Below are 19,807 nucleotides of genomic sequence, written 5' to 3'. Positions count from 1 at the left end.
TAGATATTTGGGTGTTTTGACAATAAATTAGGAAAGAAATTCAGTTTTAACTTAAAAATGAAGTTAAAGACAAAAATGCAAAGTAGTAGGATAAAATCAGTTTATACTTCCGTCTACTCCCTTTCCAACATGTAAAACCAGATTGTCTCTTTTGCAGTTTGTTTACTTATAGGGATGTTTTTTGTTTTTTAAATGCTTGTAATGAAGATATATGGCTATATAAACACTCTTTGAAAGACCTCTGAGATACACATCTCATTTTGAAGAATTATTCCATAAAAATAGCAGTTTTTAACAGGTTTTCTGACAAATATGGACGATCCATTTTTCCTGTTAGACATGATGGGGCTCATTTCACTTCAACATTTCTGACGTTTAAATGCTCAAACAACATTTCAACTCGCTCCGTCTGTACTGCATTTACAAAGACAACTCCCGGGATGTCACATTCACTTTATTTAAAACATATCTCACTTGCTCTGGGGAATACAAATGCCTCGAAGGTAACAAAACAAAAAGTACAAATGGATACTTGGCTTCATAACTCTGCTTACATTCGTCTCAACACAAGTTTAAAAATGTTTCAGGATCAGCCGACAACAGAACTCCAACCCTGCAAGCACACGAACACTAAAACCAAATCTAAAATAAGATACTGGAGTGGCTGCAACTGGATCAGGAGGATCTGAGCAGAGAAGAAAAAAGTCAAAAACAACAAAGAGGCGTTTGGACAGTTAAAGGTCCCTTCATGGAGCCGTTCAGGTCTCGGCAGAACATCCTCCTGGTTCTTCCTGCAGCTCAGAGTCTCACCCGGGCCGGCGACGCCCCGCTGGGACCCGGGTCTCCTCACTCCATACAGTCGGGGTCTGCCTGGGCCATGTAGGCGTCCAGCTCTGCATCCAGGTGACCCTTGGTCTTGGACATGTAGGCGTCCAGCTGGTTGTCAAGCTGCTCCCGGGTGACAACCGGACGGCCAATGCCTCGGCCCCGCCCACGACCACGCCCACCTCGACCAGCAAATCCGCCACGTCCACGCAGACCGCCGCGCCCTGCCGCCACAGCACAGAGCAGTCAGTCCAAACATCACAACTTCCTGTTTACACGTTAAAAATCTGCCGGCGTCGGCAGCCAGTCGGTCTGAGGTCGTCGTCCTCCAACATCGTCATGGAAACAGGAGGCGAAGAGAAAAGCAGTAGAAAGATGAAGAGTTTCTCACAGCTCGAGAAGAGTTCTGGGAATCCAAGCAGCTGCTGTCATGTGACAAACATTCAAACACTGAAACCAGTGCGACGGAGCGAGAGAGGAGGCTCCACTACGTTTCAGATGGAAATAAAATCAGTTTTCAGTAGCTCAGTTGAGGTGTTGTAAACTAACAGAAACCCTTTTTCCATTTCCTGTGAACTCTGATGTGCTGAGTGACGGTGGATGAATCTCCCTGACCTCTGATGACTCCTCCTCGAGCTGCTCCTCTGGACAGACCTCCTCCTCTTCCTCCCACTCCTCCACGATGACGGCCTCCTCGACGCATCTGCATGCGGCCGGAGGCACCGCGGCCTCGCGTCGGGCCGCCCGCCAGCACCCGTTTCCCTGTGGGAGCGGCAGAGCTTCTCAGTTTCAACGTGGAACAGAGCAACCGCTCACTGCTTCATCGACAGCAGAGCGGGTTCCAACACATCAACATTGCTCATATTGACTTACACTCATCAGAAATAAGTCGGTGGTATCAGGCTTTGAGGTGAGATTTCCGGATGAAGCTAAAATGCACTCTAACCTTTCCAGGTGACCTTTATTTGACCTCTAAACTGTCCAATGTTTCAGGACTTTCTGCACAACTTACCGGAAACATTCACAACAGCTGTTTGATGCATGAATGCATCCAGAATCGTCCTGCTTCAATTAGGAATTGGAATTCAAACAGTCGTCCTCGTGCTGTTCACATGCTGTGACCACCAACAACAGTATCTCACCACCGAGGCTTCAAACTGGACGCTACATGGTGGTGTAGTGGTCAGCGCTCCCGCCTCACAGCAAGGTCACCTCCGACCTGCTGCCTGACCTGCCGTCACCTCCGACCTGCTCCTACCTGCCGTCACCTCCGACCTGCTCCTACCTGCCGTCACCTCTGACCTGCTCCTACCTGCCGTCACCTCCGACCTGCTCTTACCTGCCGTCACCTCTGACCTGCTCTTACCTGCCGTCACCTCCGACCTGCTCCTACCTGCCGTCACCTCCGACCTGCTCCTACCTGCCGTCACCTCTGACCTGCTGCCTGACCTGCCGTCACCTCCGACTTGCCGTCACCTCTGACCTGCTCTTACCTGCCGTCACCTCCGACTTGCCGTCACCTCTGACCTGCTCTTACCTGCCGTCACCTCTGACCTGCTCCTACCTGCCGTCACCTCCGACCTGCTCCTACCTGCCGTCACCTCTGACCTGCTCCTACCTGCCGTCACCTCCGACCTGCTCTTACCTGCCGTCACCTCTGACCTGCTCTTACCTGCCGTCACCTCCGACCTGCTCCTACCTGCCGTCACCTCTGACCTGCTCCTACCTGCCGTCACCTCTGACCTGCTGCCTGACCTGCCGTCACCTCCGACTTGCCGTCACCTCTGACCTGCTCTTACCTGCCGTCACCTCCGACTTGCCGTCACCTCTGACCTGCTCTTACCTGCCGTCACCTCTGACCTGCTCCTACCTGCCGTCACCTCCGACCTGCTCCTACCTGCCGTCACCTCCGACTTGCCGTCACCTCTGACCTGCTCCTACCCGCCGTCACCTCTGACCTGCTCCTTCCTGCCGTCACCTCTGACCTGCTCTTACCTGCCGTCACCTCCGACCTGCTCCTACCTGCCGTCACCTCCGACCTGCTCCTACCTGCCGTCACCTCCGACCTGCTCCTACCTGCCGTCACCTCCGACCTGCTCCTACCTGCCGTCACCTCCGACCTGCTCCTACCTGCCGTCACCTCTGACCTGCTGCCTGACCTGCCGTCACCTCCGACCTGCCGTCACCTCTGACCTGCTCCTACCTGCCGTCACCTCAGACCTGCCGTCACCTCAGACCTGCCGTCACCTCAGACCTGCCGTCACCTCTGACCTGCCGTCACCTCTGACCTGCCGTCACCTCTGACCTGTCGTCACCTCAGACCTGCCGTCACCTCAGACCTGCCGTCACCTCAGACCTGCCGTCAACTGACCACACAGAAGAGATTTTTTAGACGTTTTCTGTCTCAGGACAGACGTACCTCTCAGAGACAGCGCTCCCCGCATCACGCCTCCTCGGGCTCGTCCTCCTCGCAGAGTCCCCCGGCTCATCCCCCTCATGCCGCCTCGCCCTCCCACCGGTCCTCCTCGCAGCAGAGCCCCCACCGGCCGGCCAAGCCGGGCCTGGATGTTGCTCTTCCCCAGACGCTGCTTCAGGCTCTGACAGGAACAACAGTTCATTTGTCCAAACAGATTAGAAAACAATAATTTTATTTGTATACCACTTTCCTAAACTCAGTTACAAAGTGCTTTTACATTAAAACCACAATAAAATTTGATAATAAAACAATGAAATACAGAGCATACCAAATAGAGATAAAAATCTAAAACCAAGAGTACTTTAGTTTATAAAAGCCAAGCAATAAGAATGAGTTTTAAGACGAGACCTAAAACAGGATACTGAGTTTGCCAGTCTGAGTTCCTCTGGCAGGGAGTTCCAGAGCCCAGGGGCCTGGACAGCAGAGGCCTTGTCGCCTCTGGTAATGAGCCTCGTGTTTGGAACCATTAGTAGGCCCCTGTCAGGGGTCTATTCCTCCAGAAAGAACCAGGTTCTAGTTCGGAGCCAGGGCCAGATTTAGCACCAGTTCTTTGTCTTTCCACCACCAAAGCCCCGGCCAATCAGGGGCTAAAGAGGTGCTAAGCTGGCCCCACATTGTGGCTGGGCCAGAGCGGTGCCGGAGCGGGACCAGAACGGAGGCAGAGCGGGATCTGACACGTCATCAGCTGGTGGCGGAGTTATCACTACCTACGAGGAGGAAGAGACTCTGAACCAGCTCTCTGAAATCTACAGTGAACATGGAGCCCCGGAGTGGTTATAGAGAAAAAATAATAATAACATGGGAAGGAGATAATAAGATGTTCCCTCAAGTTAATGATACGAGGGAACAAGATCATTTAATCCGCAATCGCGGAGCTGTGGCTATCGAGAGGGCTGTCAGTCAGCTGGTGGATCTAGAATCTAGAATCAGTTTTTTTCAGGCTTTTCATGGTGACATCATGTAACTAACTTCACCTCCAGGTCTTGTTTGGCGTTCTGACCGCAGGCTGAGGTCTGCATGAGGCAGCAGGGGGCGCTCCGCTATGAGATGCTCCACAGAACTTCTTTATAATGAAGCCAGACTTCTGGTTCCTCAGGAACTACTAAACAAACTACAAACTACTGGAAATGAAAACTTGGAGTTTTTAGACCTAAAATGAGCCTTTTAATGGCTTCATGTGAAAGAGAACTTTAATCAGAGTGTTTACCTAGGTTACCATGGAAACGGCTGTAGAGCAGCGTTCTATCATTCTACACCTCCATTCCTCCATGTTGAAGCTTTTAATTCAGACACGTCCAGAAATAAAGTGAAAGGAGCAGAAAGTCACGATGGAATGTTGGAATGGTGAAAAATAAGACCCAAACTCATTCATGTTGTTATTATGATTATTATTATTTTCTCTATGTCCACTCCGGGGTTCCAGACTAAAACAAGACGGACGTGAAAATCCAGCAATAGAGCGACGAGGCGACTCAATGTTTTCATCCGAGGTTCAGGTCAGACTAGATGGAGCGACCCGGACCAAACCACTGGTACAGTCTGTCTCCTGGTTCCTGCTTTTAGACACTTTGGTTTTTAGAGGCGGACTTTGAAAATACATCAAAATGATGAGACAGTTAAGTGTAAGTTTCTCCAGGTAAGGTGAAGCCATGATTACAAGAGTCTGGATTGAAGTGTTGCTGGACTTCATGCTCAATCTGTTCCTGAATAATCTCATTGTTAGGTTTTTCTAGAATAGTCCTCAGAAACACTGGACCAGATGTTTTTTGATCTGCACCTTGATGTTTTCTTTCTTACTTTACAGAGTGTCAACCCTCTGCAACGAGCTGTGATAAATCCAGATCCTATCTGCTAAGCGTGATGAGAGTGTTAAACTGCAAAGTAGGAAGATGGGTCGGTCGGGTCCTTTTGTCTTCCACAGAGACTCGGAGCGTCAGCCCGAGCTGCGATGCTACGCTACATACAAACCGCTCCTGAAACAGGCGTTTGTCTTGTCTCAGGAAACAGAGGACAGGAACGTCCTTCAATGATTGTTTTAATGTTTGAAGAAAAGAACAATGTTCAACATTAACGTCACTACAGAGAAATGTTCTAGAAGCAAACATCTTCCAATTGTGGCGCTTTTTTAATTGTTTGGCATCTCAACAAGGAATCTTTGACTGCAGAACTCTGCTGTGTCAGCATCTGTCTCCAGAGTGGCTCTGATGCTAATGCTAACCCCTCAGGTTCTAAACCCCTGGCAATCAAAGAGCAGCTACATTTATTGGCCGATAAAATTATGAAGAGTTCAAGTGATGATACGTTTGTACTCGTGACGCACCCACACCAGTATCAGGTATGGGGTCCAATACTTCACATAGTACTGGTATTCATACTATTGAAAGCTCCCCAATACAACCAGACAAGTACTGCATGACATGTGTCAGCAACATCGCCCAAAGGTAGACAAGAGAGCAGGAGCGATGTCTGTGGGTTGGAGATCTTTTAACATGGATGTGAATGACAAAAGGAAGAATGTAAACCAGGGGACTTCAACCCCGGACCTGGAGGGCCGGTGTCCTGAATGCTTTAGGTTTCTCCCAGTTGCAACACACCAGAATGCAATAAGGCCTCGTTACTTGGCTTTTTTACAAGCTTGATGATGACATCAACATCAGATTGAGATGTGCTGAAGCTGGGAGAGATAACACGTGCAGGAAAATTGTAAATTATGTTCTGCCAAACTATCACAAGGACGAGAAAGATAGTTCGTACACCAGCAACTAAATGACCAGCAGAGTCAACCCGATGTCACTCAGTAGTTTAACTCCGAGCGGCGCAACATGCTATAGAGTTTCGGGCTCACACACCAGCGATGCTACACATGACTAAAATATAATTCCTACAACAGAGAACGCATAGCGTAGTGCGCAGATAGACGCCACCAACTGACCTTTACCGACTCTAGACTGTTGGAGGTGGTCCACTGCCATGCACAGCCTCTGCATATCTATTGTGTATGGAGGATCAATTAGACTTAATGGTCTTTAAGTAGCACTTGTATCTGCACTCAGTACTTGTCTTTTAGAAAAGAGGAATTAGTGCATCCCGAGTTATCGCCCTTCAGAATCACTCAGTTTTGGAGATTATTATTTTGAATAACGGTAAAATACTACAGAGGGTATTTGTAGAGTCTCGGAATGTTTCAACAGGTAAGAACCCCTGGGCTCCACTCACCTGCTTGTGGTTAAGAGCAGCTTGCACCGACGGCCGGTTCTCCATCTGCTGAGCCAGCCGGCGGTTGCGGGCGCTAGCCAAATGCTGCTGTTGCATGGTGGCTCGAATGCTTACTGCAGAGGGCTGCTTGTTCTTCAGCATGTTAGTAAAGCTTTGGAAGTGGGAGGGAAACAGAGGGAGGACGTAAAAGAAGGGGATAGGAGATATACAGAGGAGGAGGAGGAGGAGGAGGAAGCAGGGTTCCACATCAACTCATTTCTGAAAGCACGACGTGGCTCTCTGTGTCACCTGAGACAAACACTCCACCTGCTGGCACCATGATCGCTCTCAACCATCACAATCCACAAATACTCACAGTCGAAAACAGCATGTATGTTTGAAAGCACCAGGAGAGAGAGAGAGAGAGAGAGAGAGAAAGAGAGAGAGAGAGAAAGAGAGAGAGAAAGAGAGAGAGAGGAAGAGAAGAGAAGAGAAGAACTTCGATGTGCCACTTACAGGCCTCCAGTTTGCCGGCTCAGGGTCGTCCCAGAGCAGCAGAGGCCCTGGACATCCACCCAGCCACTTACAGCATGGACCGTGACCTGGAGCTACACCACTGAGGGTGTGGAGCCGGGCGAGGACCAGGGGGGGTCACGTCCAAGCCAGGGCTGGGCTTCAGCAGACAGGAGAGAGAGCGAGAGCGTGAGGAAGAGGACCTGTGCTTCCATTGATGGAGAGAGGAGAGCCAGGAAGGAGGCCTGGACCCAGTTCACGTGGAGCCTCCCTGTCTCCTGAACACAGTGCGCTGGGAGCCAGAGGCATCAAGACGGACCATGGTCTGTGTGTGCACCGCCGACACAACCTGCTGGCCACAGGCCCTGTGTCAGCCCTGCTTGGGCCCTGTGTCAGCCCTGCTTGGGCCCTGTGTCAGCCCCGCTTGGGGCCTCATGGCTGAGTGAGCGGTGCACACACACGGAGCAGTCGGAACATCATCCCTGCCGGCTCTGGTCCCAGAAGCCTCCTGGAGGGAGCTAGAACCTTCATCTGGACTAACTGCTGAGGTGCGTGCTGGAGCCTCACCGCTCATTCAGGGACACTTTGGTGGTGCTTTTCAGGACAACTTTTTGGGAGGAGGCTGTGCTCATTTTCAGATTCCTAGAAAGAGACAAGAGAGAAAAAAGAAAAAAGTTACACAGGAAAGTTGTTCCAGAGACCAGAAAATAGAAGTCCTGCACAGCTTTTATAACACACTGTCCATCTAATCACAAACTAGTTTATCATCACAGACATTTTATCACCATTTTAAGCATGACACACCCACTTCATGGCTTCACAGGATGGTAACCTTTAGTTACTTACTACAGTATGTCACAAAAACTGAGTACACCTCTCACATTTCTGCAAATATTTTAATATATTTTTTCACTGGAGTATTCAGTGTACAGTTTGTATAACAGAGTAAATTTACTGTCCTCTCAAAATAACTCAATACACAGTCAATAATGTCTAAACTGTTGGCAACAGGAGTGAATACACCTCTAAATGAAAATGTCCAAATTGGGCCCAAACAACCATTTTCCCTCCCGGGTGTCATGTGACTCGTTAGTGTTCCAAGGTCTCCGGTTTGAATGAGGAGCAGGTGTGTTAAATTTGGTGTTATCACTCTCACACACTCATACGGGTCACTGGAGGTTCAACATGGCAGCTCATTGCAAAGAAATCTGAGGATGTGAAAAAAAGAACTGTTGCTCTACATAAAGATGGTCGAGGCTATAAGTCAGCCTGTCAGCGCTCAGACCATGTGGGGGTGGTCTGCCTGTCAGTGCTCAGACCATACGCCGCACACTGCATCAAATTGGTTTGCATGGCTGTCATCCCAGAAGGAAGCTAAAGATGATACACAAGAAAGCCTGCGAACAGTTTGCTGAAGACAAGCAGACCAAGGACATGGATAACTGGAACCGTGTCTTGTGGTCTGATGAGACCAAGATAAACTTATTTAGTTCAGATGGTGTCAAGCACATGTGCCGGAAACCAGGTGAGGAATACAAAGACCAATGTGTCTTGCCTATATTTAAACATGGCGGAGGGCCCCACCAAGTATTTACTTCGAGAAACGCCACTGGCTGTCACACTACGTCAGCTGGTGGATCTAGAATCAGTTTTTTTCAGGCTTTTCATGGTGACATCATTGTAACTAACTTCACTTCCAGGTCTTGTACGGCGTTCTGACCGCAGGTTGAGGTCTGCATGAGGCAGCAGGGGGCGCTCTGCTATGAGACGCTCCACAGAACTTCTTTATAATGAAGCCAGACTTCTGGTTCCTCAGGAACTACTAAACAAACTACAAACTACTGTAAATGAAAGCTTGGAGTTCTTAGAGCTAAAATGAGCCTTTTAATGGCTTCATGTGAAAGAGAACTTTAATCAGAGTGTTTACCTAGGTTACCATGGAAACATCTGTAGAGCAGCGTTCTATCATTCTACACCTCCATTCCTCCATGTTGAAGCTTTTGATTCAGACACGTCCAGAAATAAAGTGAAAGGAGCAGAAAGTCACTATGGAATGTTGGAACGGTGAAAAATAAGACCCAAGATCATTTATTAATGAGGCTGGGAGCGGAACTCTTCATTCCAGTATCGACTCTATCAAAGTTCAGTCCTCGCTCCACCCTGTCCTTCCTTTGTTCAACTGGTATCATGAACACCATGGTGAGAGTTAACCACTGGTAAACAGCTAGTGGAGGTTAACTTTAACATCAAGATAACACCTGGTTAAAGTTAACCCAGTTTGAACAACAAGATAACAGTGCTGTTAAAGTTACCGGTCGGTTAAAAGTATTTAACGTCTGGTTAAACGATGACCCAGTTTAGAACAACCGGGCCCTGGACTTTCTCTGTGCAGGTTGCACTTTCTCCTGTTTCCTCCCACAGTCCAACATGTATCACTGAGGATGCTCCATGGAGCACTGATGTAAATGTGACTGACAGGATGTCTCCGTGTTGGGGTCTGCTCCAGAACCACCACAAGCCAGGGGTCTGCTCCAGAACCACCACAAGCCAGGGGTCTGCTCCAGAACCACCACAACCCAGGGGTCTGCTCCAGAACCACCACAAACCAGGGGTCTGCTCCAGAACCACCACCAGCCAGGGGTCTGCTCCAGAACCCCCACAAGCCTCCCCAACACTGAGACATCCTGTCACACTCACGCCAGTGGTCCATTCCAGAACCTCATACGTTTTACTGGACTGTTCCAAACTCACAGACAGATCGGACCTGGCTCGAACCGGACCTGGGCTAATCTAACTGTTGACCTAAAGACGACTCGCATCCTCGGTGCAGTTAGAAGAACGCTTGCTGTGCAGAGTGTAAGAAGGCTGTACTCACTGTGGACGTTGAGTCGGTGAACGAAAGCCTGAGAGCAGCTGGGTTAGCAGCGAGGCCGGTTAGCAGCTAGCTAGTTTCCGTGTATTCCTCCGTCTGATTACAGTCGATCATAAGTGAGCTGGGTTCGTGTGCGCTGACAGCAAACAGCCACTTGAGAGCAGACTGGGGGGATAATCTTCGGAGGAGATGTGAGCGGAACAACGAGGTATTAAAGAGAAGCAGAGCGGCTATAAAATGGAGCTGACTGCTGCCTCAGAAAATGGAGCGCTTCCGGTGACGTCACCACAAGTCTCTTCCGGTGTGCCTTCTGCCCGGTCCAATATGGCGACCGCTACGGTGATGGAGACTTCTGGACGAGACGTGATGGCGGAGGGTCTGCTGGACCTGCTGAAACCCGCCATCCAGCAGCTGGACGTGCACGTGCACTCAGTCAGGTGAGACAGGAGGTGCAGGAGGGCCTCAAACCCCCTCGAGGCTGTTTGAACCAAGTGGTCACATGACTTTTGTCATATACATAAACCCAAGTTCTCCATTCCTCCGCGATTAAACTGTGAAAATGTTTTGTTTTTGCTTTGCAGAGAGAGCCAGGTGGAATTAAGAGAACACATCGACAGTCTGGCCACAGGTAACTTGCTTTTTAATGCTCTGATGCTTGAGTCCAGAGGTTTCCAGCAGAGGTCCGCGACCTCTGGAGGACCTCGTGGGTACTGCAGGTTTAGACATTTAAGAATAAATTGCTCCATGTCGGTCTGGAATTTTTCAGGTAAACTTGAACACTTATTCAACATAATATATTTAAAGGGAGCAGATTTTGTTTTAAAAAATAATGAAAGCCTTCTAGAACACTTCCACCACAGGGATTTATGACAAACACCTCATTGAAAATGAAATAAAAATTTATTAAATTAAATGAATTATTTTTTTCCTCTAATTAACCGCATCTGTTTAGTTATTTTAACTAGAAATGAAGTATGTAAGAATATTTGTTCTAGTTTCAACATATACCTTCATGTAATGTTTTTTTTTTTTTAAAACACCATCACCTCCTACCACGGTGAACTCATCCACGACTTTGTTTTTCAGCATTATTGATTTGAAGGATTGGATTTCAAAGTATATTTGACAGATTTGAAAGGATTATTATAAACGTATTTGACACAAAAACATAAGCAGCGGCCGATTTAGCGCCTCGGGGCGAAGTGGGCAGCTGTCCAGGGGCGCATCAAGCACCGGCTCAGATACGTCTTCAGAAATGTGTTTCTGGAAACGAATAGGTAGTTCAGTTGAAAAGTTAAAACGCCGCTTCGTAGCTGACAGCTTTGATTCAGGTGCATCATGTAACTCCGCCCTCCGACACGGTAACGAGCTGCGGGGCTCGTGCAGTAGCGACGTTACAAGATAAACATGATTAAAGTATGACTGATAGTTCTTAGCGAGCTGGAAGGTGCAGCACCCGGCAGAGCTGAAGCTTCGGAGGTGGGGTCATGTGCGCACAGGAGACCATTCTTCACGAGAAACAAAGCCATATGATACTATACTAAACATATATGGACATATACTAGATATATGAAGAAAATCTAAAATATCAATGAGAAGTAATATGTAAAAGTACGTTGTGCAGGATACATTTTTTCCCAAAAATTCAGAAATCCCATCCGTGGACGAGTTGTCCTACAATCCCTACCACATATGTCTCTGGCCCTGGACCCCCCCACCCCCCCTTACCCCTACCCCCACCCCCACCCCGGTCTAAATAACAGCGTTGTCATGTACGTTGTGTGTGTTTTGCAGAGTTGTGCAGGATCAACGAGCATCAGAAAGTTGCTCTGGATCTGGACCCGTACGTGAAGAAGCTGCTGAACACCAGACGGAGAGTCGTTCTGGTCAACAACATCCTGCAGAACGCCCAGGTTGGTTCTGGTTCCGCTGGGGAGCCATCTACCAAGATGACCTTACTACCGCGCACTCTACCTCTCTCCCTCTAGACCTCTCTATCACAGTACTGCACTACCACATTGTACCTCTCTACCTCTCTATCACAGTACCACACTACCACATTGTACCTCTCTACCTCTCTATCACAGTACCACGCTGTACCTCTCTACCTCACTCCCTCTCTACCTCTCTATCACAGTACCACGCTGTACCTCTCTCCCTCTCTACCCCTCTATCACAGTACCACACTATCACACTGTACCTCTCTACTACTTTACCACACTACCTCTCTACCACTGTACCACACTGTACCACAGTATCACAAACTATTTACACGAGTTTCCGTTCATCTAATCGTAGCTGTAGCTTCGTGATTCCAGCTTCCTCTCATCATCATCATCATCATCATCATCATCATCATCATCATCATCATCATCATCAGCAACAGCTTCTGACATTTCTACGTCCTTCTGATAAACAGCTGTACAAATGTTGACATTCTTTAAAGTTTCCAGGCCCTTTCAATAAAACTTTGATTTCCTCACTAGTGGAATAAAGATCGATCCCCTCTGAGGAAGCAGTGATGGAGATCATATATTCAGGGAGGCTCAATATTCCGGAAATTACAGTATAACGTTGATATTAGTCTCATTATTAGAAATGAAAAGAAATCATGAAAGGCAACCTTAAAAACACAATGAGACATAAGGGCACCAACATCCCGTAGGCCTGTCCTGCAGGTTTCTATGCTTGGTTACTTAAGGTTGTGCTTCATGTATTGTTTTTATCAGACAGATACGCACAATGGAATCAGAGCACTAACGGCGTTATTCAGTGGAACAGCCATGGTGCTGATGTTCTTACCTCACCTGGCACCAACGTAACACGTGACAGCAACCTCTAAACACGAGCGCTTCCAGACAACGGTCCGTGCTGCTGAACGCTTTGCTTTAACTGAAGACAAAGCTTTTCAAGAGCTGTGCAGCGGCAGCATTTAAAAAGAAAACCGTCTCACCTCCAGCGTGGCCTTCCTCTCCGGGGCGATGCTGAAGAAGCTTCTCATGAAGCTCTCGGTGTCCAAAATGTCACCAGCAACATGCATGAGAGCGTGTCTTCGTCTCTTAGCGGTGGAAAACCTCCCCTCTGATGATGCAGAGGGGACCCATCCTGCTTCCACCAGGACGGGTCTCACTTTAGACGTGAAGAAAAAGTTTCAGTGTCTAAAACCCGGTTTCGCAGTCTGCTTCACGCTCTTCCAATAGGAAACTAACTTCACCTCAAGCTGAATCTCAAGTCAGATAAATGAGGGATGACTCCTGATAATCCAGGAGATGAAATTGTAAAAGAAATATGGACGTGTGTATGAGTTGTCGTGTTACGAACTGGTTGTTAATAAGCCATGGAGGAGGTGGGAAATGCAGACTGCAGATGCTCACGACTCCAGACGGTGAAATAACGATGATGTTCCTCCTGCAGGAGCGTCTGAGGAGGCTCAACCACAACGTGGCCAAAGAGACGGCGCGCAGGAAGACCATGCTGGAGGCCTCAGGGGCGTTTGCTTCACGTTCACCCAGCAAACCCTGAACCTCCCGGTCCCGGTCCTGAGCGGTTCCACGCCAGCATTAGAAGAGGACTGACGGTACTGAGGCTCTCCTGGGTCCTGCAGTGTTTCTCATCTCCTCTCATGACTCCAGTCTAATCTGCTCTTGAAGCCTGAACCAACTTGCGGGTTGGTTTTCTTGTTTTCTGTGGAGGTTTGAGATGATGGCATCGTTTTGAGGTTATTTATTTGATATTAGTTCAGGGGAGAAAAGCCCAGCAGGATAATTTAGCGGCACACTGGTCAGGACAGAACAATCAGTGAAGTCCAGCTGCTTGGTGTCGTGGACACATTTACCACCAAGACACACGTTCTCAACACTTTCCACCAAATCAGAATCATCTGCTGCCTCAAATGAGGTGAACACAGCCCACATGCTTTACTGATTAAAACTGTAGCTTTTGAAGCATTTCTGAAAATAAAGTCCAATAATAATCTGACATGTTCTCCTGGTTCCTTATTGTTGCTTCCACAGGAAGCAGTCCAGTTACACTTCATTTTCTCTTTGGGTTTATGGTGAGCCGTCACCAGAGGAGTACTGAAATAGTCTACTCAAGTAAAGTACAATGACTTTGATAAAATTCTACTTTTTTTTTAAAATTCATTCTATTCCTTTCAAGCAGGTGACAAGTCAGTGTGAATCACACGTAGACAAATATCTCATAAAGCCCTTATTGCCAGTGGCGTTTCTACATGTAAATACTTGGTGGGGCAAGATTAAATTTCAGGTCTGAGGACTGAATTTCAAAATAAAGTGGGTGCACAAGGTTTTAGCCACAACATTATAACCACCAGCCCCGGCTAGCTCAGTAGGTAGAGCATGAGACTCTCAGTCTCAAGGTAGAGGGTTCATGTCCCACGCTGGGCGCCACCTTCCTGTGGGCTCTCCACCTTCCTGTGGGCTCACCACCTGCAGGAAGGTTCTTTACAATATTTTATTTAAATTCTTAATTTTTTCAGGACAAGACAAGGCTCAGATGCATAAAGTATCACCAGTAAGATATAGACGAGTAAACAGCATAAAGGGGAGGTAGAGAAAAATAAAAATATAAAATTGGAACTGGCGCTCAGTCGACATCTATTATATCTTGGCCTTTTCAAAAGGAGCAAGAAACTGATTCCGAAAGTTGTTAAAAGTGTTCCTGGAGCCGTGGCCGAGTCTTTCCATTTGTATTACAGACAACATGTCAGTGACCCACCGCTGGAGCGGAGGAGGAATGGGAGACTTCCACTCTTTCAGTATTAGTTTTATTTTTGCAGCATTCAGACCCGGTTCCAGTGGTTGTGGCCTTGGAGCCGGGACGGTCCTGGAGGTTTGTGTGCAGCCAAAGAGGATAAGTCCAGCGTCAGGTTGGATGGGCGCCTGATATGCTCTAGAGTAAAAGTCAAATATTTTTGAAGGACAGGACCAAAAAGCATGGGACGAAGTACTTTCCGACGCATTGCACCTGTCACACACTGGGGAAACTGGGGGATAGATTATGTGTAATCTGGCTGTGGAATAATGTAAGCAGTGGACAATTTTAAATGGAATTAATTGGTGTCTGCTGTTTACGGAAGAAGATTGAATCCTAGATAAACATTTAGTCCACATGGATCCTGACAGTTCAACACCCAACTCTCCTCTCCAAGTATCCCTCGTTTCACACTGAGGGCAATAATACAATTATCTAATAAGTATATAAGTTTTTGAAATAAGATGCTTGGAGTCGGGAGGGCTTTTGAAAATTTGACAAATTTCATGTTCAACTGGAAGATTTGGGAAATTTAGAATGTTTGATTGGACATAATGCCTGACCTGTAGATACTGAAAGAAATGTGACTGAGGCAAATTGTATTTTTCTTTCAATTGATTGAATCATGCAAATTTACCGTCAGTGTACAGGTCAGTAAGTGACTCTAAGCCCTTCTCTCTCCAGTCATGATGAGACTTGTCGTGCCAAGGAGGTGTGAAACAATGGCTGGAGCATATACTGTAGGTGTTTGAACTGATGGATTTGTAGAGTCAAAAAGCTCCTTATTTGGTTTAAAATCTTAACAGACTGCTTTAATGTATAGCACAGGTTCTTAGACTCTGGTTTTTCAAATTTGGAAAATAGCATTGCTGGTAAAGAAGAATCATTGATAGAGTTGGCCTCCATCTTAAGCCACAATGGGGTGGAGGGTGTCTGATTGTCCAGAGCGCCCTGTTGCCAAAGCGTTATGGCTCTAATACTGGCAGCCCAGTAATAATGTTTAAATACTGGCAGGCCAAACCCTCCCTCCGCTTTAGGCTTCTGAAAGTGTATCTTTGAAATTCTGGCATTCTTCTCATTCCAAATAAAGGAAAGGATAATTGAATCCGAGTCTTTAAAAAAAGCTGACGTAAGATAAACTGGGAGACACAAATATAGAAATCGAGGGAGAAAGGTCATTTTAATTGAGTTTATGCGTCCAACCATTGATAAAGGCAAAAGTTTCCAACATTCAGTATTCTGCTTTAATCCTGATATAAATTCTGTAAAATTCAATTTGAATATCAATTTCGGATCTCTGGGTATAACCAAACCAAGATGTGTGAATCGGTCACTAACTACTTTAAATGGGACACTTTACAAAAAGCCTGGGGAGTAGATTTTGGTGAGAGGCATAAACTCACTCTTCGACCAGTTAATGGTGTATCCTGATATTTTGCCGAAAGACGTAATCAGGTTGAGAAGATGAGGAACCGATTCTTCAGCATAATGGAGATACAATATTACATCGTCAGCATATAAACTGATAAGTGTTTCTACACCACCAACCTGAAGCTCATGTAAATGTGGAGGATTCTCTCTTATTGCTTCAGCAAGAGGTTCCAGTGCTATAGCAAAGAGAGCTGGGGACAAGGGACAGCCCTGCTGGACTGAACATTGTAGGAGACATGGAGCTGATCCATCACCATTCATCACAACAGAACACAGTGGATTTACATATAACAACTTCGCCCAGGATGTGAAAGTTTCACCGAATCCAAACCTGCGCAGTGACTGGAACATATAAGGCGACTCGACCTGATGGGAAGCTTGATGTGCATCAAGAGACCAGATTGAAGCTCCTTCGGTTCCAGTGTAATCAGTGTAACTAGTATTGAGTATTGACTTCCTATGAGCATGGTGATGAGCCCAGGAGGTTCTGGCCCAGGAGGTTCTGGCCCAGGAGGTTCTGGCCCAGGAGGTTCTGGCCCAGGAGGTTCTGGCCCAGCAGCTGAAACATCAAGCGGAATCTGGACTGATTACTCAAATTAAAGACACAACAGGCGAGTTGGTTTCTGACCCGATAGCTATAAATGATGTTTTTAAAAAGTAGTACTCCTCTTTATATGAATCTGAATCCACAGTTGGAATCGAACTCCTTTCTTGAAGATCTTATCAGACCTCCTGTTGACCCGGTCACGGCTGAACAACTCGATGCACCACTTCAATGAGAGGAAATACTCCACTGGATTAAATCAATGCACAGTGGTGAGGCTCCAGACCCTCATGGCTTCTCTGTTGAATTGTTTAAGACATTTTCGAACAACCGGGTGTAGAATGAATCTTTGGAAGGGGCTTCGCTGCCCCCCACACTGTCTCAAGCAGTAATCACAGTTCTTCTAAAGAAAGATAAAGACACTACATCCTGTCCTCCAGAACTTTATCTCTTTTAAATGTTGATGTAGAAATCCTATATCCTAGTATTGGCTTGTCGTCTTGAGAAGATCTTGCCTTCGATCATTTCTGAGGAGCAAACTGGTTTAATTAACTCCGTCAATTGTTTCATATGTCCTCACAGTAATTATGTACCATATAAGAGGACGTTTTATTCACAGAAAAAAATATATTGTAGATAATCTTAAAGACTTAATAACATACTTTGCATGCAGTCCTTTCTGATGACACCAGATGGCGCTCAGTCCCCCTGCCCCTAATGACCAGTCGCCCCTGCGTATTGCTAATATAAATAAATGTGTATTTTACATAAAAATGTATTTGCACAAAATAATCTATATTTGACTAGACACACATAAACATGCACACATACATCCTGTATGTACCTGACATGCCTGACAAGAGGTATGAGGAAGTATTGCTCCAGACTGCTCCTCTTCCCAATATACATCAAAGTATACAAACATTCAGTCCTGTGTACTACTTCACTGATCTTCATCCTGTTCTTGTTTAAAAGGAACAGTCTGAGTCCTTTTTTAAACTGAAGAGCTCCTCCTCCTGGTAGCTCCTCCCTCCACTGACTGAAGAGCTCCTCCTCCTCCTCCTCCTCCTCCTCCTCTTCCTCCTCCTGGTAGCTCCTCCCTCCACTGACTGAAGAGCTCCTCCTCCTCCTCCTCCTCCTCCTCCTCCTCTTCCTCCTCCTGGTAGCTCCTCCCTCCACTGACTGAAGAGCTCCTCCTCCTCCTCCTCCTCCTCCTCCTCCTCTTCCTCCTCCTGGTAGCTCCTCCCTCCACTGACTGAAGAGCTCCTCCTCCTCCTCCTCCTCTTCCTCCTCCTGGTAGCTCCTCCCTCCACTGACTGAAGAGCTCCTCCTAATGAGATGAACATGTATTGAACATGTATTTCATCATAACATAATGAGATGAACATGTATTTCTTTATTACATAATGAGGTGAACATGTATTGAACATGTATTTCATCATAACATAATGCGGCTCTCCAGACTCTCTGCTTGTTGTTTGTTTCTCTCTCTGTACTTTAATTTCGCTGGTTCAGATTCTACCACATCTGGAAGTTTTAGTTATAAATAAAGTATTCGTGGTACTTCGTTCCTTTGTTTTATGTCTCCTGAGCAGAGGGTCAGTATGAGGATGAAAATCCTCCTCAGCCTCTCGGGACCAACTGCAGAAAAACAACGTTACTTCCTGGTGCTTGAAGCTGAAATCCTTCCATCTTCATCTCTCCTCTTCACCCTCATCTTCATCTCTACTCTTCACCCTCATCTTCATCTCTCCTCTTTACCCTCCCCTTCATTTCTCCTCTTTACCCTCATCTTCATCTCTCCTCTTTACCCTCCCCTTCATCTCTCCTCTTCACCCTCATCTTCATCTCTACTCTTCACCCTCATGTTGACCTTGTTTTCTTTGAGAAGCTCAATTTTATGAAGAGGAGGATGGAGATGGTGAAGAGGAGAGATGAAGAGGAGGATGAAGAGGAGGGTGAAGAGGAGAAATGAAGATGGTGATGAGGAGGATGAAGATGAGGATGAAGAGGAGGGATGAAGATGGTGAAGAGGAGGGTGAGGAGGAGGATAAAGCGAAGGGTGAAGCGGAGGATGAAGAGGAGGGTAAAGAGGAGGATGAAGTTGGTGAAGAGGAGTTTGAAGAGGAGGGTGAAGAGGAGGATAAAGCGAAGGGTGAAGCGGAGGATGAAGAGGAGGGTAAAGAGGAGGATGAAGATGCTGAAGAGGAGAGATGAAGAGGAGGGTAAAGATGAAGATGGTGAAGAGAAGAGATGAAGAGGAGGATGAAGAGGAGAGTGAAGAGGAGAGATGAAGAGGAGGATGAAGAGCAGAGGTGAAGAGGAGGGTGAAGACTGGTATAGAACAGTCCACAGTCCAGACATGGGTTAGAACAGTCCAGACTGATAAAGAACAGTCAACAGTCCAGTCTGGTATAGAACAGTCCAGACTGGTGTAGAACAGTCCACAGTCCATAGGTCCTGGGAGGTGTCCCTGTTAATGCAGGACCAGGTAGGAAGGTATCCCTGTTAATGCAGGTCCTGGGAGGTGTCCCTGTTAATGTAGATGCTGTGATGGGGGTGTCCCTGTTAATGCAGGTCCTGTGAGGGAGGTATCCCTGTTAATGCAGGTCATGGGAGGTGTCCCTGCTAATGCAGATGCTGTGATGGAGGTGTCTCTGTTAATGCAGGTTCTGGGAGGTGTCCCCGTTAATGCAGGTCCTGTAAGGGAGGTATCCCTGTTAATGCAGGTCCGGGGAGGTGTCCCTGTTAATGCAGATGCTGTGATGGAGGTGTCCCTGTTAATGCAGGTCCTGTGAGGGATGTATCCCTGTTAATGCAGGTCCTTGGAGGTGTCCCTGTTACTGTAGGTCCTTGGGGGGAGGTGTCCCTGTTAATGCAGGTCCTGGGAGTTGTCCCTGTTAATGCAGATCCTGGCAGGAAGGTGTCCCTGTTAATGCAGGTCCTGGGAGGTGTCCCTGTTAATGCAGGTCCTGGGAGGCAGGCAGCTAATCTGAGCGGCGCCACTTTAAAACAACAGTCCTGAGGGCCTGTCACTCCACGAGCCAGACAGACCTTTGACTAGCGGGCCCGCACTGAGAGCCCGCCCCTGATTGGCTTAGTGCCGCATGCGCCATGAAACACGGCCTGTAATTGGCCGGTCGCACTGTCGAGACAATGACGCGCAGCCGTCTCCCCT

The 19,807-nt window shown here is 47.3% G+C and overlaps 2 protein-coding genes across 2 annotated transcripts; one reads left to right on the top strand and one right to left on the bottom strand.

Annotated features, from left to right (window-relative positions):
• Nucleotides 1-438: 438 nt before the first annotated feature.
• Nucleotides 439-10,186, bottom strand: chtopa (chromatin target of PRMT1a). The gene is made up of 6 exons (XM_080484887.1): nucleotides 9,885-10,186; nucleotides 7,577-7,651; nucleotides 6,518-6,668; nucleotides 3,245-3,422; nucleotides 1,441-1,587; nucleotides 439-1,049 (listed from the first exon to the last, which is right to left on the bottom strand). The coding sequence occupies exons 2-6, from the start codon at nucleotides 7,639-7,641 to the stop codon at nucleotides 847-849; spliced, it is 744 nt and encodes a 247-aa protein (XP_080341013.1). The 5' UTR covers nucleotides 7,642-7,651; nucleotides 9,885-10,186; the 3' UTR covers nucleotides 439-846.
• On the top strand, nucleotides 10,119-13,859 carry snapin (SNAP associated protein; the record flags this gene model as incomplete). The annotated part of the gene is made up of 4 exons (XM_080484888.1): nucleotides 10,119-10,318; nucleotides 10,463-10,509; nucleotides 11,676-11,794; nucleotides 13,296-13,859. 4 exons carry the CDS (start codon nucleotides 10,119-10,121, stop codon nucleotides 13,401-13,403), a joined length of 474 nt encoding a protein of 157 aa, XP_080341014.1. The 3' UTR covers nucleotides 13,404-13,859.
• Nucleotides 13,860-19,807: the final 5,948 nt, after the last annotated feature.

This window comes from Lipophrys pholis (assembly GCF_963383615.2).
Source record: "Lipophrys pholis genome assembly, chromosome: 17".
Classification (NCBI taxonomy): domain Eukaryota; kingdom Metazoa; phylum Chordata; class Actinopteri; order Blenniiformes; family Blenniidae; genus Lipophrys; species Lipophrys pholis.
Note: the sequence above shows the minus strand (reverse complement) of the source record. Positions and strands in the feature narration are given on the sequence as shown.